This window comes from Vulpes vulpes, chromosome 9 (genome assembly GCF_048418805.1).
Source record: "Vulpes vulpes isolate BD-2025 chromosome 9, VulVul3, whole genome shotgun sequence".
In the NCBI taxonomy this organism is placed as follows: Eukaryota; Metazoa; Chordata; class Mammalia; order Carnivora; family Canidae; genus Vulpes; species Vulpes vulpes.
In genome coordinates this window covers 100,994,705-101,010,342 of record NC_132788.1, presented here as the reverse complement: position 1 = coordinate 101,010,342, position 15,638 = coordinate 100,994,705, and the positions used below count along the sequence as shown (strand labels likewise).

Genomic DNA, 15,638 nt, shown 5'->3' with positions numbered 1-15,638 from the left:
TTAACAAGGCAGGAAACCACAAATGTTGGAGAGGATGTGGAGTAAAGGGAACCTTCCTGCACTGTTGGTGGGAATGTGAACTGGTGCAGCCCCTCTGGAAAACTGTGTGGACGTTCCTCAAAGAGTTAAAAATAGATCTGCCCTACGACCCAGCAATTGCACTGCTGGGGATTTACCCCAAAGATACAGATGCAATGAAACACCGGGACATCTGCACCCTGATGTTTCTAGCAGCAATGTCCACAATAGCCAAACTGTGGAAGGAGCCTCGGTGTCCATCGAAAGATGAATGGATAAAGAAGATGTGGTCTATGTATACAATGGAATATTCCTCAGCCATTAGAAATGACAAATACCCACCATTTGCTTCTATGTGGAGGGATCTGGAGGGTATTATGCTGAGTGAAATAAGTCAATCAGAGAAGGACAAACATTATATGGTCTTATTCATTTGGGGAGTATAAAAAATAGTGAAAGGGAATAATGGGGAAAGGAGAAAGAATGAGTGGGAAATATCAGAAAGGGAGACAGAACATGAAAGACTCCTAACTGTGGGAAACGAACTAGGGGTGGTGGAAGGGGAAATGGGCGGGGGGTGGGGGTGACTGGGTGACGGGCACTGAGGGGGGCACTTGACGGGATGAGCACTGGCTGTTATTCTATATGTTGGCAAATTGAACACCAATAAAACATAAATTTATTAAAAAAAGAAACACACACTGAAAAAAAGGAAATTATTGTTGGAAAATGATATAAATTGTATTTAATCTGTAGAGCTCATTGGGAAATATTGCTATCTTAATAATATTAAACCTTTTAATATATGAATAATGAATGTTTTCCCAGTTACTTAGGGTATTTCACTTCTAATTTTTTTTGTAGTTTTCTGTGTACAAGTCTTGACCCCCCTTGGGTTAAATTATTCCTAATGTTTTGCTAATTTTTTTACATTTACGACAGGCAGTGAGGGGGGCACTTGATGGGATGAGCACTGGGTGTTATACTATATGTTGGCAAATCAAACTGGCATATAAAATATATAAAAATACATTTATGTTCATAAGAAATATTGGTCTGTAATTTTCTTATAACGAATTTATCTGGTTTTGTTATCATGGTTATGGTGGCTTCATAAGATTATTTAGGTATCATTCCTTCCCTTTCTATTTTTGGAAGAATTTACAAAGGATTCTTGTTAATTCTTACTTAAATAGTTGGGAGAATTCAGCAGTAAAGCCATCTGGTCTAAGCTTTTTATTTTGGGGAATTTTTATCTGTTCCATTATCTTTGCCCATGATGGGTCTGTTCAACTTTATTCTTCTATTGCTTTTGTAGTTTGTATGTCTCTAGGAATTTGTCACTTTCATCTAGGTTATCCATCCATTTGTTGGTGTCCAAATGCTCATAGTATTTTCTCATAAACCTTTGTAAATTGTGTGTATGTGTAAACACATATATAAAATAATGGTGTTATAGCAACCATTCCAGGCAGAATTACTAACCTAACTTCCTTATATAACTCCTACAACTTGTAGATCTGTCCCTGGAGGTGCAGGAGCAAGGACATAGTAATGTCACTTTGAGTCAGAATCAGGCAAAGATGCTGTTGAAATGGGATGTGGCGCATGAATCTGGTGACTCAGGTAATGGCTGAGATGGGAGGAAGGCCATGAGATGCCTAAGGATGTGACAAACAGGGAACTGAAGATTAAAGGGAAGGGGGGATATAGTGGGACCACAAAGAATCCATCTGAAGAGAAAGGGGCCCTGTTGGGCTTCCCAAGGTATCAACATTGGTCTTTCCCTGCAGGTCCTTCTGTGGTGGGCCTCATCACCACTCCGGGTATGGGCAAGTTGCTGGCTGAAGCCCCTCTGGTCCTGGAGCCTGAGAAGCAGGCTGTTCTGCATGGGGCACACAAAAGCTTGTTGCAAGGAGTCTCCCCTGTTCTGCTCTCAGATGTTATCTCGGCCTTTATGAGCAACAAGAAGCTCAGCTCCCCCATCACCTACATCTTATCCCACCATGTGAGTGCTGGTGGCATGGGGCTGTGGATGTGGAAGAGCCTGGGTCCTGAGTACAGCCTCACTGCCTACCTCAGCCTTGAGGTTCTGGAGGGCTCCCCCACGAGTACGTCATTACCCCAGGAAAGCTCTTTGCAAGCCAGCTTTGGATAAGCATTTCTGAGCACCAGAACCACCAGCTCCCACCTATGTTTTTCCTACAGTCAGTGACCCCTGGGCCAACACAAAAGGTGTTCTGTGTCTTTTGGGAGCACAGTCAGGATGGATCTGGTCATTGGTCCACCAGAGGCTGTACCTTGGTGAATAGTGGAGATACCAGCACCACCTGCCAGTGCACCCACCTCAGCAGCTTTGCTGTCCTCTTGGCCCACCACGATGTGCAGGTGAGAGGGGCTGCATCCCATGTCTATTTCTCAGTAACACATTTCCCCACATGTAGGAGCTTAAAAAACAGAAATCTGTGTCTTGTGTTTTCTTTCGGGAAGCAGTCAGGCATGGTATGGCTGAATTGCTATTCAGGATCTTCACAAGCCTGAAATCCTTGAATCTGCTAGGGCTGCATTCTCTTCTGAGGCTCAGGATCCTCCTGTGAGCTCCCTGGTTACTGGCAGGATTCAGTTCCTTTCAGTCATAAGACTGGGGTTCTACTTTCTAGCTAGCTGTGAGCAGGGGACTGTGCTCAGCTCCTAGGGGGTACCTCCATTCCTTCTCTCTCAGACCCTCACACAGATATCAGCATTCCTTTTTCTTCTCTAATTTTTAAACTTAAATTGAGTTTAGTCAATGTGTCTGTATTTTTAGTTTCAAGGGCAGGATTTAGTGATTCTTCAGTTGCACATATCACACCTAGTGCTCATTACATCAAGTGCCCTGTGTAATGCCCATCACTCAGTTACCTCATTCCCCTATGCACCGCCCCTCCCCCCAGCAACCCTGTTTGTTTCCTAGAGTTAAGAATCTCTTACAGTTTGTCTCCCTTTCTATTTTCATCTTATTTTGTTTTTCCATCCTTTCCCCTATTTTCATATTTTGTTTCTTGAAGTCCATATATGAATGAAATCATATGGTATTTATTTTTCTTTGATTAGCTTATTTTGCTTAGGATTATACCCTCTATTCCCAATCAGATTATTGAAGATGACAAGATTTCATTCTTTTTGAGGGCTGCCTAATATTCCATTTTTTGATGGTTGAGTAATAATCTATATCTATATCTATATCTATATCTATCTCACATCATCTTTTTTATTTTATTTTTATTTTTTTATTGGAGTTCAATTTGCCAACATATAGCATAACACCCAGTGCTCATCCCATCAAGTGCCCCCCTCCGTGCTTGTCACCCAGTCACCCCCACACCCCGCCCACCTCCCTTTCCACCACCCCTTGTTCGTTTCCCAGAGTTAGGAGTCTCTCATGTTCTGTCTCCCTTTCTGATATTTCCCACTCATTTTTTCTCCTTTCCCTTTTATTCCCTTTCACTATTTTTTACATTTCCCAAAAGAATGAGACCATATAATGTTTGTCCTTCTCTGATTGACTTACTTCACTCAGCATAATACCCTCCAGTTGTATCCACGTTGAAGCAAATGGTTGGTATTCATCGTTTCTAATGGCTGAGTAATATTCCATTTTATATGTATACCACATCTTCTTTATCCATTCATTTGTCAAAGGACATCAAGGCTCCTTCCACAGTTTGGCTGTTGTAGAAATTGCTGCTATAAACATTGAGGTGCAGGTATAGGATCTGAATTCCATCTGAAAAATCCCTTCACAGCAGCACCTAAAATGGCATTTAACTGAAAATTTGGAAGAAAGTGTGTGTGCATGTTCATCATTCATTGCCAAATTAGAATTCTGCTTATCACAGGAGTCATCAGGACTAGAAGGCTGTAGGCAGGGGCTCTCAAGGACTGTAGAAAGGAAGATTTGGTGGTGGCAGAGGTCAAAGGGGGCCAGGAAAGCCAGTGAGTGCAGGGGGGTTAGGAACTGTTTGACTTCTCCCCAGCCATGTGAGCTTGTTACTTCCTCTGGATCACCACTCCAAAGACTTAGGCGATCTGTAAAGTAAAACAAATCCCTGTAAGCTCCAGGGCTTTGTCTTGAATAAGGACTTTCTTATCCAGAAGATGTGGCTTATGTATACAATGGAATATTACTCAGCCATTAGAAACGACAAATACCCACCATTTGCTTCAACGTGGATGGAACTGGAGGGTATTATGCTGAGTGAAATGAGTCAATCAGAGAAGGACAAACATTATATGTTCTCATTCATTTGGGGAATATAAATAATAGTAAAAGGGAATAGAAGGGAAGGGAGAAGAAATGTGTGGGAAATATCAGAAAGGGAGACAGAACATAAAGACTCCTAATTCTGGGAAATGATCTAAGGGTGGTGGAAGGGGAGGAGGGCGGGGGGTGGGTGGGGGTGAATGGGTGACGGGCACTGAGGTGGGCACTTGATGGGATGAGCACTGGGTGTTATTCTGTATGTTGGTAAATTGAACACCAATAAAAAATAAATTTATTAAAAAAAAAGAAATGACAAATACCCACCATTTGCTTCAACGTGGATGGAACTGGAGGGTATTATGCTGAGTGAAATGAGTCAATCGGAGAAGGACAAACATATATTCTCATTCATTTGTGGAATATAAATAATAGTGAAAGGGAATAGAAGGGAAGGGAGAAGAAATGGGTAGGAAATATCAGAAAGGGAGACAGAACATAAAGACTCCTAACTCTGGGAAACGAACTAGGGGTGGTGGAAGGGGAGGAGGGTGGGGGTGGGGGTGAATGGGTGACGGGCACTGAGGGGGGCACTTGACGTGATGAGCACTGTATGTTACTCTGTATTTTGGCAAATTGAACACCAATTAAAAATAAATTTATTATTAAAAAAGGACTTTTTCCCCCTCAATTCTTACAGGATCTGAACTAATCAGATCAGAATTCCATAAAATTATAGCATTCTGAACCTGGAGGAACATACCCAACAACAGAGTAAATTTACCTGGTTCCTATATTCTTGATGTTACTATGTCAATAAATAAAATTATAAATGATGAAAGAGTCACTACCCCAGAGCAGGAAAATGTGACTTCGATGTATTCTTTGCTTCTCTTGGCTGGGTCCCAGGATGATGATCCCGTGCTGGTTATGATCACGTATGTGGGGCTGGGCCTTTCTCTGATGTGCCTCCTCCTGGCAGCCCTCACCTTCCTGCTGTGCAAAGCCATCCAGAACACCAGCACCTCCCTCCACCTGCAGCTCTCAATCTGTTTGTTCCTGGCTCACCTGCTCTTCCTCGTGGCCATTGACCGGACTGAAATCAAGGTACTGACATGTGACAGAGATACCCCTGCCCTGCAATAGGGGATCCTCAGTTTATGGACCTGTGCTACATTGGTACCTTAATAAAATGGCCTTGGGTCCCAAAGAAGTTTTTAATGATATGTAGCCTATTTCACATTGACACAACTAGGTAAAAACCCTCTTTTGACAAGTCCTTTATTATACACATGAGAGTTCACTCCAATGGCGAGATATGGGACAGGTCCTGGGGCCACCTCCTCTCTGAAAATCCCTCCTTGTGGCACCCCCCAGGTGCTGTGTTCCATCATTGCAGGTGCCTTACACTATCTCTACCTGGCTTCCTTCACCTGGATGCTGCTGGAGGGTCTACACCTCTTCCTCACTGCACGCAACCTGAAGGTGGTCAACTACTCCAGTGTGAACAGGTTAATGAAGAAGCTCATGTTCCCTGTGGGATATGGAGTCCCAGCCATAATTATGGCTATTTCTGCTGCATCCAGGCCTCACCTTTATGGAACACCCACCCGGTAAGTGCAAGTTCTCTACACGATCATGGCCATGACTAGAACCAGAGTAGCAGTTTTTAATTATGCCAGAACGTAATGCAAAGAAGGCACAGGAAGTAAGAATTCTTAGAACATCTTTCTGGTGGAAAATTATAATCAAGCAGAATGTCTTTAAAGCTCTGTTGTCGGGGATCCCTGGGTGGCGCAGCGGTTTGGCGCCTGCCTTTGGCCCAGGGCGTGATCCTGGAGACCCGGGATCGAATCCCACGTCAGGCTCCTGGTGCATGGAGCCTGCTTCTCCCTCTGCCTGTGTCTCTGCCTGTCTCTCTCTATCTGTGACTATCATAAATAAATAATAAAAAAAAATTTAAAAAAAAAATAAAGCTCTGTTCTCTGAATAGTAAAACTGAAGCCAAAATAAGTGCTTGGAACATCATTTTGAAAAAAATGTAATCTACTTTGTCAAAATCCTTTAGGATGTTCCAATATTTTTATTTGGAAAAAGAGAGTTGATTTAAATAAATAATCAAGTAATAGGTTCCATCATAGTTTTCATGGTACCTACTTTATGCCATGCATTTCTACCCATTTCTATATGTGTTAACTCACTTAATCCACTTTTATATGCAATTCCAATGCATATAAAAATAGTGAAAGGGATCATAGGGGAAAGGAGAGAAAATGAGTGGCGAAAAATCAGAGAAGGTGACAAAACATGAGAGACCCCTAACTCTGGGAAATGAACAAGGGGTAGTGGAAGGGGAGGTGGGCAGGGAATGGGATGACTCGGTAATGGGCACTGAGGGGGGGCACTTGACAGGATGAGCATTGGGTGTTATACTATATGTTGGCAAATCAAACTCCAATAAAAGAATATACCAAAAAAAAACCCATAAAAAAGAGATACCACCTCACACCAGATTGAGCAGTTTTTCTTGTGTTTATGGACTATCTGGAGTTCTTAGGAAAATGCCTTTGGAGGGGCAGAGAGAAAGAGAGATGGATCTTAAGCAGGCTCTGTGCTCAGCACGGAGCGCACCTGGGGCTTGATCTCATGACCCCGAGATCATGACCTGAACTGAAATCAAGGGTTGGATGCCTTTTTTTTTTTTAAAAAAGATTTTATTTATTTATTCATCAGAGACACACACACACACAGAGGCAGAGACACAGGCAGAGGGGGAAGCAGGCTCCATACAGGGAGCCCAACGTGGGACTCGATCCTGGGTCTCCAGGATCACGCCCTAGGCTATAGGCAGCGCTAAAGCGCTGAGCCACTGGGGCTGCCCAAGGGTTGGATGCTTAAATGACTCTGCCATCCAGATGTATCTTTTGCAACAGGAAAACCACAAACAAAAACATACTTACAGTGTCTTTCCTTATACCTACCTAGGTACTTTTACTGGTGCTCTTTATTTCTTTGGAGTCACATTACCATCTAGTGTCCTTTCCTTTTTTTTTTTTTTTAGTGTCCTTTCCTATTAGCCTGAAGGACTCATTGAGTATTTCCCTTAGGACTGACTGTTCAGCAAGCAAGAATTATCTTATTTTTGTTTATCTTGAAGTGCCTTAATTTCTTCAGTTTTCTTTTTTTTTAAAGATTTATTTTTATTTATTTATGATAGACAGAGAGAGAGAGAGAGAGAGAGAGAGAGAGAGAGAGAGAGAGGCAGAGACACAGGCAGAGGGAGAAGCAGGCTTCTCCCTGCTTCGGGAGCCCGACGCGGCACTCGATCTCGGGACTCCAGGATCACGCCCTGGGCCAAAGGCAGGCGCGAAACCGCTGAGCCACCCAGGGATCCCTCTTCAGTTTTCAAGGGGAATTTAACTAGATATGGAGGTCTTGGTTGACCATATATATTTTTGGGCACTTTGGAGATGTTATTCCACTGCTTTTTGACCTCCATGATCTCAGACAAGGAATCACTCCTTAATCTTATTGAGATCTTTTGACACAAAAATCAGTTTTCTCTTGCCACTTTAAAGATTTTGTCTTTTGTTAGAAGGTCTATGAGATGTTTCAGTGTTTCAGGATCTACTTGAATTTATTCTACTTGTAGTTCATTGAGCTTCTTAGATGCTTAGCTCAATATTTTTATTAAAATTTGGGAAGTTTTTAGCCTTTCATTCTTCTTTTAGCCTTATTCTGTTCTTTTGCTTTGTCTTATTCTGGGATTCTAATTATGTGTATGTTGGTGCACTTGGTCCTGTGCCATAAGTCTCTGAGGTCTGTATATTTTTCTTCATTCTATTTTCTTTTGTTCCTCAGATGGCATAATTTCTATTGACCTACATTCAAATTTATCAATTTTTTCTTTTACCAGTTACAATCTTTTTTTCAGTTTAAATATTTATTTTATTTTATTTTTTTATAAATTTATTTTTTATTGGTGTTCAATTTGTCAACATATAGATTAACACCCAGTGCTCATCCTGTCAAGTGCCCACCTCAGAGCCCATCACCCAGTTTCCCCCACCTTCCGCCCTCCTCCCCTTCCACCACCCTTAGTTCATTTCCCAGAGTTGGGAGTCTCTCATGTTCTGTCTCCCTTTCTGGTATTTCCTACCCATTTCTTCTCCCTTCCCTTCTATTTCCTTTCACTATTATTTATATTCCCCAAATGAATGAGACCATACAATGTTTGTCCTTCTCTGATTGACTTATTTCACTCAGCATAATACCCTCCAGTTACATCCATGTTGAAGCAAATGGTGGGTATTTGTTGTTTCTAATGGCTGAGTAATATACCATTGTATACATAAACCACATCTTCTTTATCCATTCATCTTTCGATGGACACTGAGGTTCCTTCCACAGTTTGGCTATTGTGGACATTGCTGCTACTCCACCCCAAGATTTCTAGAACTCAAACAGCAATTTGGCAGTGTGGCAGGATACAAAATCAATGCCCAGAAGTCAGTGGCATTTCTATACATTGAGACTGAAGAAAGAGAAATTAAGGAGTCAATCCCATTTACAATTGCACCCAAAAGCATAAGATACCTAGGAATAAACCTACCAAAGAGGTAAAGGATCTATACCCTGAAAACTATAGAACACTTGTGAAAGAAATTGAGGAAGACACAAAGAGATGGAAAAATATTCCATACTCATGGATTAGAAGAATTAATATTGTGAAAATGTCAATGTTACCCAGGGCAATTTACACGTTTAATGCAATCACTATCAAAATACCATGGACTTTCTTCAGAGAGTTAGAACAAATTATTTTAAGATTTGTGTGGAATCGGAAAAGGCCCCGAATAGCCAGGGGAATTTTAAAAAAGAAAACCATAGCTGGGGGCATTACCATGCCAGATTTCAGGTTGTACTACAAAGCTGTGGTCATCAAGACAGTGTGGTACTAGCACAAAAACAGACACATAGATCAATGGAACAGAATAGAGAACCCAGAAGTGGACCCTGAACTTTATGGTCAACTAATATTCGATAAAGGAGGAAAGACTATCCACTGGAAAAAAGACAGTCTCTTCAATAAATGGTGCTGGGAAAATTGGACATCCACATGCAGAAGAATGAAACTAGACCACTCTCTTGCACCATACACAAAGATAAAGTCAAACTGGATGAAAGATCTAAATGTGAGACAAGATTCCATCAAAATCCTAGAGGGGAACACAGGCAACACCCTTTTGGAACTCGGCCATAGTAACATCTTGCAAGATACATCCACGAAGGCAAGAGAAACAAAAGCAAAAATGAACTATTGGGACTTCATCAAGATAAGAAGCTTTGCACAGCAAAGGATACAGTCAACAAAACTAACAGACAACCTACAGAATGGGAGAAGATATTTGCAAATTACATATCAGATAAAGGGCTAGTTTCTGAGATCTATAAAGAACTTACTAAACTCAACAGCAAAGAAACAAAATCCAATCATGAAATGGGCAAAAGACATGAACAGAAATCTCACAGAGGAAGACATAGACATAGCCAACAAGCATATGAGAAAATGCTCCACATCACTTGCCATCAGGGAAATACAAATCCAAACCACAATGAGATACCACCTCACACCAGTGAGAATAGGGAAAATTAACAAAGCAGGAAACCACAAATGTTGGAGAGGATGTGGAGAAAGGGGAATCCTCTTGCACTGTTGGTGGGAATGTAAACTGGTGCAGCCACTCTGGAAAACTGTGTGGAGGTTCCTCAAAGAAATAAAAATACATCTGCCCTATGACCCAGTAATTGCACTGCTGGGGATTTATACCAGTTACAATCTATTGTTGAGACCTTCTGGTGAATCTTTATTTCAGTTATTGTACTTCTCAACTTTAGGATTACTGTTTGGTTCCCTACATCATATCTACTGCTTTATCTAGATTATTTATTTGGTGAGATATTTTTGTCATATTTTCCTTTAAGTTTTTTATACATGGTTTAGTGTTTTTCATATATATATGTATATATATTTTTGTTTTTCATATATATATATATATATAACTGATTTAAAGACTTTATCTACAGAGCTTGAAATCTGTGCCTTCTCAGAGACATTTTCTTTTGACTGATTTTTTTTTTTGCCTGTGTATGTTACACATTTTCCTGTCTTTGGCTAGATCATAAATTATTGGTTAAAACTCAACATTTAAGATAATATATTGTGACACTTCTGTTTTCAGACTTGTCTATCCTCCAAGATAATGTGCTGTTTCTGATTTTTGGTGTTTTTGTTTGTTTGTAGGTAAATTTTTTGGGCTAATTCTGTTGATTCCTTGTAGTGTGTGACCTCTGAGTTCTCTGTTAGTTTTATTAAGGTTCTTATTTTTATTCCTAGTTCTGGGTTGTTAGGGTTTTGGTCACATCTGGGTCAGTATAATTTAATGATTACCCACTGTTTGTTCAGATTTCCTTAGTGCTTTGCCTATATGCTTTGCATTCTTTTTCAAAGGTATCTGTGTGAGAAGGCACACCTCCAAACTTTGGGTAGTTTACATAATAGTCTTAGCTTTCACTTTCTGATTGCACAAAGGCTCAAGGTCAGTCAGAAGTGAGAAACTAGTGCTTTTTTTCCCCCATGCCTTTCTATTTTTAAAAAATTTATATTGAATTGAATTAAAATGTAGTGTATTATTAGTTTCAGAGGTAGAATTTAGTGATTCATTAGTTGTAAGTAACACCCAGTGTTATTGCATCAAATGCCCTCCTTAATGCCATCACCCAGTTACCCTATCTCCCTATCCACTTCCCTCCAGCAACCCTGCGCTGAGTGTCTCTTTTGGTTCCTTTCCCTTTTTGATTTTGTCTTATTTTATTTTTCCTTACCTTCCCCAATATTCATCTGTTTTGTTTCTTAAATTATGCATATGAGTGAAATCACCTGAGATTTGTCTTTCACTGACTTACTTATTTCACTTAGCATAGTACTCTCTATTTCCATCCATGTCATATCAAATGATAAGATTTCTTTCTTTTTGATGGCTGAGTAATATTCCATTGTGTGTATATGCCACATCTTCTTTATCCATTCATCTGTCAATGGACATCTGAGATATTTTCATATTTTTGTTATTGTGGACATTGTTGCTATAAACATTGGGGTACAGGGATCCCTGGGTGGTGCAGCGGTTTGGCGCCTGCCTTTGGCCCAGGGCACGATCCTGGAGACCTGGGATCGAGTCCCACATCAGGCACCCGGTGCATGGAGCCTGCTTCTCCCTCTGCCTGTGTCTCTGCCTCTCTCTCTCTCTCTCTCTGTGTGTGTGTGTGTGTGTGACTATCATAAATAAATTAAAATTAAAAATAACAAAACATTGGGGTACATCCTCATGCCTTTTTTGAATGAGGCATATCCTCATACATCCTTATACTTACAGGAGTATTTCAGAGATTTTCAAAATTTGTTATGATCCTTTGGTTCTACAATATTTCCTTTTATTTTTTTTAAGATTTTATTTATTTACTTGAGAGAGAGGGATACAGAGAGAGGGAGAGCATGAGTATGTAGAATAGGGAAAAACAGTCTCCCTTCTCAGCAGGGGCTCAATCCCAGGACCCTGAGATCATGGCCTGAGCTAAGGGTAGATGCTTAACCAACTGAGCCACCCAGATGCCCCTCTAGTATTTCCTTCAAAATGATGGACAAGTTCTTGTTGATCCCATCTAAAATCATAAGCCTAGGCTGCTGGTGATGTGAGAGTAGTTTGCAATTATATTGGCAATTCTCTAAAGTAGGTTCCTTACCCATGAGTTCTCAGTCAAATCAAATAGCCACCAAATTTATAGAATAAAGAGCTGGGGAACTGGAGTAAAAAAATATTGGTTGTGTTCTGGGGGTATGTGTGATGATGATGCTTTTAATGGAACTCCAAAAATAGTCAGATCTCTCCATTGTCTTCAGTGCTCTCAACTTGTGCACCTGATGCACCACTAAGCTCTAAGTTAAAGCATCACAGATTCCTTTATCCTCAGTCTTACTGAGGTTCAGGAATTTCTCTTGGACAGACTATCTTCAATTTGTTCTGTGGTTTTGGGTAATTGCCAGAGTCTTGAAATGGTTGGTTGTCATTATTTTGCTTGTATTTTTGTTGTCTTAGAAGGAGAGCAAGTTCACCAATGTCCTTACTCCTTCATTCAGGAAGTTGGTTCCCAGAATGTGCACTCTAAACCACAACTTGCTGCTAAAGCTTACATTCATCTACATCAACTGAACTCTTTCCAGGTTGTTTTTCCTGGGCACTTCAGTTCTTCCTTGCTTACATTCTTCTTAGTCTATACTTTACCTGTCCTGAAATGGCCTTACACACTTTCCATTGTTCTGAAGTACCCTGCACACTCCACTTTAATGTAGGATCAAAAGTGAATTCTATCACTGTGTATCAGTAACACCTTCAGCAATAGACCGAAGCTTTCTATGAATTATTAACAATCTGTGATCATAAGAGAATGTCTGTTTTATACTGTTGTTAAAATTAAATCAAATATCTCAATAACCAAAGACAAATAACTCAATTTAAAAATGGACAACACAGGGATCCCTGGGTGGCGCAGTGGTTTGGTGCCTGCCTTTGGCCCAGGGCGTGATCCTGGGGACCTGGGATCGAATCCCACATGGGGCTCCCAGTGCATGGAGCCTGCTTCTCCCTCTGCCTGTGTCTCTGCCTCTCTCTCTCTCTCTCTGTGTGACTATCATAAATAAATAAAAAATTAAAAAAAAGGACAACACAGGGGTGCCTGGCTGGCTCAGTCAGAAGAGTATGAGACTCTTGATCTCAGGGTTCGAGTTCGAGCTCCATGTGGGGTGTAGAGATTACTTAAATAAATAAAATAATTTAAAAAGTGGACAAAATATTTTAATAGACATTTCTCCAAAGAAGATATGTAAATAACCAATAAGCACATGGAAAGGTGCCCAACAACCTTAGTAATTAGGAAAACACAAGTCAAAAACCATGAATGAGATATTACTTTATAACCATTAGTTGAAATGGCTAAAAAATACAGGCAATAAAAAGTGCATGGAAGAGTGTGGAAAATTTGGAACACTCATATTTTGCTGGTTTGAATGTAAAATGGTGCAACTGCTTTGGAACGCAGTTGGACAGTTTGTCACAAAGTTCAGTATATAGCTACTGCATGCTGGTATATACCCCAAACAAATGGAAACATATGTTCACACAAAACTTGTACCTGAATGCTTGTAGCAGCATTATTCAAAATTGGAAATAACTGGAATATCCATCAAGTGATAAATGGATAAACAAATGCAACATATCTATCCAGCAGAATATTATTTGGCCATGGAAAAGAGTAGGATTATTACTCATCCATAAAAACATGCTGCAATGTGGATGAAAGTTGAAAGCATGATGCTAAATGAAAGAATCCTGTCATGAAAGACCACATATCACATAATACCACTTATGTAAAATGTTCAGAATAGGCGAATCTGTCATGTGGGAAAGCAGAGTAATGGTGTCCTGGGGGAAGAGGAGGAGTGGAGTGTGTCGAAGTGGGAACACATGACTGCTAGTGTGAATGAAATTTCTCTTTGTGGGGTTGAAAATATCTTAAAGTTAGATTTTAGTGCTGGTGCACAACTCTTGGGAATATTCTATTTTTTAAATAATAAATTTATTTTTTATTGGTGTTAAATTTGCCAACATACAGAATAACACCCAGTGCTCATCCCGTCAAGTGCCCACCTCAGTGCCCGTCACCCAGTCACCCACACCCCACACCCACCTCCCCTTCCACCACCCCTAGTTCGTTTCCCAGAGTTAGGAGTTGTCCATGTTCTGTCTCCCTTTCTGATATTTCCCACTCATTTTTTCTCCTTTCCCCTTTATTCCCTTTCACTATTATTTATATTCCCCAAATGAATGAGACCATATAATGTTTGTCCTTCTCCAATTGACTTACTTCACTCAGCATAATACCCTCTAGTTCCATCCACGTCGAAGCAAATGGTGGGTATTTGTCGTTTCTAATGGCTAATATTCCATTGTATACATAAACCACATCTTTATCCATTCATCTTTCGATGGACACCGAGTCTCCTTCCACAGTTTGGCTATTGTGGACATTGCTGCTATAAACAGCAGGGTGCAGGTGTCTCTTGGGAATATTCTAAAGATCACTGGACTATATAGTTTAGATGGGTGGATTTTATAGTCTGTAAAATATATCTGAATAATGCCATGAAACAATGTAAGACCAAGTGGATGGGTTGTGAAGCCGATGGAAAAAAAAAATAAATTGAACAGTGCAAGAAAGGCCCCTAACCATGTTAGTTTCCCAGGATTCTGAAAAGTTGTTAACACGTGTGTGGGCTTCTCCTTTGCTTCAACACCATTTATCTCAGTAACATTATTCACTGTTAATATCTCAGCTAAAAATATAATTTCTTTAGAGAACCTTCCTTAACCATCCTAATCCCTCTGATTCCAAAGTAAGCATGACAACCAATGATACAGCTCATTGACTCCCACTTTTTGTTTTATTGTTACCATATATTTGTGTGTATCCTACTCCAGGTGAGATATGTGGTTTTAAAACTATGTTTACTTTCTTTTTAACGTTATCTTCAGACCCAACCACAAAGCCTATCACAAAAGAGTCATTCATTATTTGTTGATGAATGAATGAATGATTTAATGATTTATAGAATAGTTCTTTCTATATTCTTAAGAACCAATGAATTTTTTGCTTTCTCTCTTGTTCAGCTGCTGGCTCAACCAAGAAAAGAGATTTATATGGAGCTTCCTTGGGCCAGTCTGTGCCATCTTCTCTGTGAGTGATGACATCAGAGTATCCCTAATGCTCAGCTGGGGGTCACTAGAAGAGAAGAATTTTAAGCAGGGTGACAGTGGCAGGCATGTCACTGGATTGTCATGGCTTTGTTTAGTTTTCTAAACCTGCTCCTAAAACTATAAACTCCACTCTTATTTAATATGAAGATGACTTAAATGTGGAATTGATGTTGGACAGGCTAGGATGCAGAGAACAGATTGAAATTTTATTTAGTAAGTCTTCTGTGGTTTCCCAAAGGTCAATTTAGCTTTCTTTCTGATGACCCTCTGGATTTTGAAAAGCAAGCTGTCTTCCCTCAACAGCGAAGTATCTACCTTCCAGAACACAAGGTAAGATGGAGAAGAGAGTGACCAACCCCATAGACATATGTGATCCTAAGGACAAAGCCATGTGCTTCAGCAGTCCCTGATGCTTCTTCTCGGGGTCTTTTTAGGGAACCTGAGTAGAGAGAGGCAGCTACCCTTCTATGGCAGCTGGCTCAGATTCAGTAGGTGCAGCTAACAACTTG

At 40.4% G+C, this 15,638-nt stretch overlaps 1 protein-coding gene across 2 annotated transcripts in view; it reads left to right on the top strand.

Moving 5' to 3' along the window:
- Positions 1-15,638, top strand: part of LOC112908168 (adhesion G protein-coupled receptor E2) — a 41,354-nt gene that overhangs the window by 11,632 nt on the left and 14,084 nt on the right. For both annotated transcript variants that reach the window (XM_072721374.1, XM_072721373.1), the window contains 7 exons: positions 1,537-1,644; positions 1,812-2,026; positions 2,227-2,406; positions 5,168-5,365; positions 5,636-5,871; positions 15,043-15,109; positions 15,368-15,459. In XM_072721374.1, coding sequence (XP_072577475.1) covers positions 1,537-1,644; positions 1,812-2,026; positions 2,227-2,406; positions 5,168-5,365; positions 5,636-5,871; positions 15,043-15,109; positions 15,368-15,459 — 1,096 coding nt within the window. The remainder of the gene's footprint in view (positions 1-1,536; positions 1,645-1,811; positions 2,027-2,226; positions 2,407-5,167; positions 5,366-5,635; positions 5,872-15,042; positions 15,110-15,367; positions 15,460-15,638) is intronic.